The sequence below is a fragment of the Atta colombica genome, unplaced genomic scaffold, assembly GCF_001594045.1.
Source record: "Atta colombica isolate Treedump-2 unplaced genomic scaffold, Acol1.0 scaffold12, whole genome shotgun sequence".
NCBI lineage: Eukaryota > Metazoa > Arthropoda > Insecta > Hymenoptera > Formicidae > Atta > Atta colombica.
The window spans coordinates 2,384,160-2,390,396 of NW_017259206.1; the positions used below are offsets into that span (position 1 = coordinate 2,384,160).

Sequence of the window (6,237 nt, forward strand, 5' to 3'; positions counted from 1 at the left end):
TATATATATTAATACATGTGCAAAATTAAAAATAGAATTCTATCCTGAATTTTAACACAAATTATAGTTTATCTAAAATGGTTTGATACATAAGCAAGTTTTCTCTAAATTTAACACTTTAACACGGCTTCTAGAATAAAAATTCCATAGTCTGAATAAACCAATTAGTATCAAAAAATGTCAAAATTTAAACAATCTCGTTAATTTTTTTCAATGGATCTCATCTGGAAATCCGATACATAAGATCGAAACTTTCAATAATACGAACTTAAATCATTATGATTTGTTTATTCATATCGGTCAAGTTTCTTTGTGTATCGTATATGAACGTTCGTATCAGTTATCTGCTTTTACGAAAGCGATAAGGCATGTTGCATTAAGATAATCATTTTCAAACAAAAATATATTATCAGAATATTTGTCAAACAATTCGACCTTTACAATAAATCAACTAACATAAACTTGATCGTTACTTCAGCTAATGTTTTACTTTATACTAAATATACTGTAATATTTTCATTCTACCATATTTATATATTTATTTCATAATTCACGCGAATAGACAAACCGAACTTATAAATAGCTGCTTTGTGCGCTTCTTTGTTACATTTTCGAGGTAAAACCTTTATTCAAAACAGCTGAGTATGTAAATATAATCATCTCGTTAAGGTTCCTAAATAGTCAGCATGTGATCAGTCGACGGCGAAATGTAGCGAAATCAGTAGCACACAATGTATGTACACGCACATGGCTCGTGCTTGTGTGTGTGTGTGTGTGTGTGTGTGTGTGTGTGTGTGTGTGTGTGTGCGCGCGCGCGCGCGCGCGCGAGTGGAAAAGTGACGTTTTGATGACAAAATTTGTGCTGCATGTCATTTCATTATTATTTGCTTAATTGTGAAACTGTGACGTGTCTTGTACTTATGAAAGTCCTAAAAATGGGCAAAAACTGTAATTATCCTGGAATACATAAAAGCGTATATTTCATTCATTTCAACAGCTGTTCAAACCGTGTGTTTCTGTCCGAAATTAAGCTTTACCTGCCTTTTACGACCATTTAATAATTATTAAGAGAGAAAAGGACAGTTTTTACCCATTTTTACAGGTATTTTAAAGCAATCTCGTCATTTAGATTTATTCAAATTGTCTTTATTTATAAATGGCTTGCAGCATAAATTTACGTGTCATTTCTCGCTTCTGATATCACGATCTCAACATGGCAGCCGCAACTACTCAGGAGCCTTAATATAATTCTGACCAGAAATGTTGTGAAAATGTTTTTTAATTTATCGTAATTAAATACACAAGACACATAAAAACATAACTGTAAACAAGTTCAAACAATATTTAAAAAACAGTTAAACTCAATGTATAATAATCTCGTTAGAAAAATTTAATCAAAAATATAGTGTGGGGAATATTAATTTATTGTAACTCAAGACATATAAAAATATAATTGCAAGCAAATTGAAACAACAGATTTTTAAATTATTAGTATATAGCTACTAATTTTTGAAGTGTATTCCTTTATAATTATTTGGTACCAAGAAGACGATAAAAGATAGACGAAGAAGATAAAAAACAGTGCTATCAGTATTCTAATTCTGAAGAGTACCTGGAATATATAATTATCTGAGCAACATAATATTATAAAGATATCCGGTTTAATTTGAAGTAGCCAGGAAACTGAAGAACTGAGATACCAAGAAACTCGAACAATTATGTAAATAGTGTAATCTTCATTCTTCATCTTGTTTCGCGCAGAATTATTACAAGGAAGTGTTTTATAATACTTTTGCCATAGGCGTGGCACAAAAATAATCGATACTTCGAGTCTTAGGCCCAGTTTCACAATTCACAGTTAACCGAGAAATCTCTTAACCGAGATTTAACTCTTATTCCTCATCTAATGTTAATGAATTGAAAAGAGATGAGAAATAAGTTGAACCTCAATTAAGAGTTAACCATGAGTTGTGAAACTGTGCCTTAATGCGCGAATATTAACTGTTAGAACATTGGAACTGCTACGAGATGCATTATTTCTGAAATAGCAAAGCTCTATACAAATATGTTAATTTCTAAAAGCTTACCGTTAATTATCTATCTATCTAAATCTTATCGTTAATTATTATGTTAAGCACGATAGCTAGTACAACGTTAGTAATAATCGAAAGCACGTGCGCAATAAATCTTATGATCTCACATCACTATTGTATTCAGAGTGCGCAAAACAACATTCATTATCAGTGAAATGTTATGCATAATATTGACTTCCGGTAGTAAACAGCAATGATCATAAACTAGATGAATCATCAGAAATAAAATACTTGCACAAGCATCTTGAGAAAATTCGTTGAACACAATTTCTATTCTTTACATATCTCTTTTTGAAATATAGAAGAAACATTAAAGTGTTTTGTTTCTAGTGATGGTGTATTGATATCAAATATATATCTAGGAATGATAAGCATTTAAGGATATGATACGGACAAAAATATAAGCATAGCAAGATGTTAGCAATAAATCAACATTTTGAGAATTTACTACATTATTATCTTACGTTCTCTACTGTGATTAGTTGATTCGCTTAGAATCAATTCAGACAAACTTGTATAAATGTATGAATAAAGAAAATTATTTAATCAATTTAACATACGTCCTTTTAATAGAAATGCGATTGAATAATTTTCTTTATATATAATTGCAGTTATAACCGAAGATTATTTAAATCCTAAAGCATAATCTACAATATTCTTCGTTTTCTTGTTTTTTACTCTTGTCTTTTTGCTTCTTTATCCTATCCTCCGTTTTTTATCGCCCAAGATAAAAGATGAACTTCAGAAAGGACAAGAAATATGATCGTTACAAAAAGTAAAAAAAATAAATGGCAAGAAACAGAAAGGAAAAAACACATTGTAGATCAGGCTTTACTTTTTCTGTATACCATGGACTTTACGCTCGAGAATTTTTCACCACATTTCCCTTTATTTGCGCGAGACAAAAGTTTTTTTGACTTTCGTTTTTTTTGTCCCGCGCAAAGAAAAATTGATAAAAAAACATCTGATTGTGTCAATAAATAATGTGCTACTATCGTCGCGTTGCATCTTTAGAAAGAAATTTACTATGAAATATCTTTAAAGAAAAATTTACTATGAAAATATTGGAAAGAAAGAAGAAATGTCGAAAAATATTTATATAATCCGAACTGATATTACTGTAAGAAAGTAACATAATATTAAGCTTTCTACGCTAGATCTTTTTATCAACACAATAAGGATTCTACGATCATTTAGATTTTACAATCGCCATCCTCGGCAAAAGTCTGTTCTGTTGCAATATTTCATGAACATTGAATAACGTTTTGATTTGTCTCTAACGAAAAAACTTATGGACTTTATTCGCGTGGAATAAAGTCCAGTCATAATAAGTTAATAAATAATAATGTGTATAGAATGTTTTATAAGAATAATTCCGTTCAATTTCTTTGGAATATTAAAGTAATTAATAAACAAATATTAAATAATAAACAAAATTAGCTTTCTCGAATAGCTTAAGAATGAGTTAATCTATTTTGTTTTATTCTAATCTTCTCTTTTTTACATTTAATCTTTTCTCTAAAAGCAGAACAATATCTTATATTTCAATTTGTAAGAAGATTTTTAACAGTTATAACTTAACAATATAATTTAATATTTATTAACGTAATTTATCCAGAGAGATTATCAAAAGATTAAGACTGAAAGGAAACTTGAAAGAACTAAGCACGTTAACTTCACGTTATTGTTTAACTTTCGTGTTATCGATCTTTTCGTTCGGCGTTGCATAGTCGTACGTGGAATTTACGGTGCAGTGTAGCTTATACAGCATAAGCAGTGATGTAAAGTAGCTCTATTTTCAGTACACTCGCTACACATGTATTCTTTGTGCGAAATATCTTACTATTACGTACAAATACGATCACTTTGCAACGTATCTAAATATAAGTCCCAAGCTACTTTTGTATATGATTTCAGAGTTTACATAGTGCCATATATGGTATACCGAAAAGATACAAAATGTTCAAGTTAAAATTAAAACGCTCAAGAATACATTATAAAAACGTATACTTAGGCAAAATAAATTAAATGATACATTAAATGGATCATACATTACAAGAAATGAACATTATAAAAATTGAATTTCGGTTTTTCAATACAGTCTCGAGTTTGCAAAGCATACATTGTACCCTGAGCAAAATGTTAAAATGCTATTTTAAATACAATGCAATAATTCGGAAGTGTGCCAATTTTTATATGTACACAAGAGGCAACCGATTATCACACCTGTGTATTCCGGAATCCAAAAAGGGTAACCAAAAATTAAATCATTCAATTTTCCTTGAGACACTCTAATCAAATTAAATCTACTACATTATTATCATTAAATTTTTCGTTAGCGTATTAAAAAAAATATTCTCGAATATTCTTTTATGTTTTAAATCGCTTTATATCGCTGTTTTATATCTCAATATCCTGTCTGTATCGAATGAAATAATGTTTCAATTTAATATAATTTAATATAATTTCGAAATACTTTAATAAAGTTAAACAATTTCATGCATACGTTTATTAGCAAATATTTATATGACGTTTTTATATATAATTAGTGTAACACTCTTTTTTATATACAATAATAAAAAATGTAATTAAAAAATTTACGTAAGTTTTATAATAAATAATTTAAAACACTAAAAATTAAATACACAGAAAATAAAGCTAAATCTATCTTTAAAACGAATTTTAAAAAATCCCTCTTAAAATCTGCAAAACTGTTTTCTAACAATTTGCCCAGCAATAACCTGAACAATTTAACAATTAAAACTTTAGAAAACTTAAAAAGATGACATATTTTAGTTTCGCCGTTCGATATCTTTTACTTTCATATCTTCCATTTAAAATAAATAAAAAACTAAATAACTACTTTTCGCTCAAAAAAACTAAATGACTGAATGACTTTCTACATTCAGGAATAACAGTGATTTAAAACAAGATTCTTACGATTTCTCTCTCAACTTTTCTTTCCTCAAAAATACACGAACGAATACAATCGAACGGCGATAAACTGGTAAACAGGGTGAATATTGCGTCAGTCATTTGCCCACGATAAGCGACAATAACAACTATAATCCCACGTTTCCTTCCTTCTGATTTGCTTCAGAAGCTCGAAGGAGATAAAAAAAGAAAAGAACTTGACCGAGAATGCTGCCCGCTCGATAACGCTCATCGGCGCGGAAGGCGGAAGGCACCACGTGCTGCCGCAATGTGACAGCCGCCATTTTCTCGAGCGCCCTCGCGCGTGCACGAAGCGGCGCGTGACTCAGGCTCCCACACTCACCTGCAAATCGGATCTTGATTAGATCCAGCGGGTGCAACATCAGAGTTGAGACGACGCCACCCGAGATGCCCGCGACAAAGTACTCGTACTTGAAATTACTTAAGACATTCAGTTGGCGCGGGGCGCCCGGCGTGCCGCTGCCTTTGATCGCCGTCATTTTGAGCGGTATGCTGTCGCTGTGCCGCCGCTCCTCACCGTTCGTTACCGATCCGTGATTGGCGATGCCCGATTCCGCATTCTTGCCAGCGCTAACAACGCGCGCCTCCACTCTGCGACATATCTCTTGGTCTGCGGGAGGCACTGTCGTCGAGCTGTCGTAGCGTCACTCGTCACCGAAATTACCCGCTTCTCTCACGCTTTCTCCTTTCGCTCGCTCGCTCGCTCGCCCCCGCGATCACAGCTGGTTACCGTCAATTATGCAACACTGTCCAGCTACACTCCACTACGCACGCCGAACACCGCCATACTGGGCCAATACGAACAGCGCTCGGCCGCTCGCCGCTCCACTCGCGGATGGAGAAAGAGAACGGGAAGGCGAATCTATCGCGCACGCGCTAATACTAATAGGTCTGTTTTCTTCACTTGAATTTCTTGTACTATTTCTCCTTTTCATTCTTTCTTCTTTTCTTTTTACATTGGAGAGAAAAGGAGGAAGAATGAACAGTGCAAGAAATTCAGCTGAAGTGAATAGATGAAGCTCTCAGCTGAGTGCGCATACGCGGGATTTTCAATACCTAAAGCGGCCCGTAGACGCTCAATATTATTGTACAATTGTTTTATACAATATTATCGATGTCTCATTTTAATAATTCAAAGTAAATAGTCTGGAGATCCAATATAGCCTCTTACAGATGATTGAATGGCTGC

General features: G+C 32.8%; 1 protein-coding gene across 1 annotated transcript in view; it reads right to left on the reverse strand.

Moving 5' to 3' along the window:
* Nucleotides 1-5,850, reverse strand: part of LOC108694521 (mitochondrial folate transporter/carrier) — an 18,281-nt gene extending 12,431 nt beyond the window's left edge. Inside the window, exon 1 of the mRNA XM_018204086.1 lies at nucleotides 5,371-5,850. Coding sequence (XP_018059575.1) covers nucleotides 5,371-5,527 — 157 coding nt within the window. The 5' untranslated portion in view covers nucleotides 5,528-5,850. The remainder of the gene's footprint in view (nucleotides 1-5,370) is intronic.
* Between the last annotated feature and the right edge of the window lie 387 nt (nucleotides 5,851-6,237).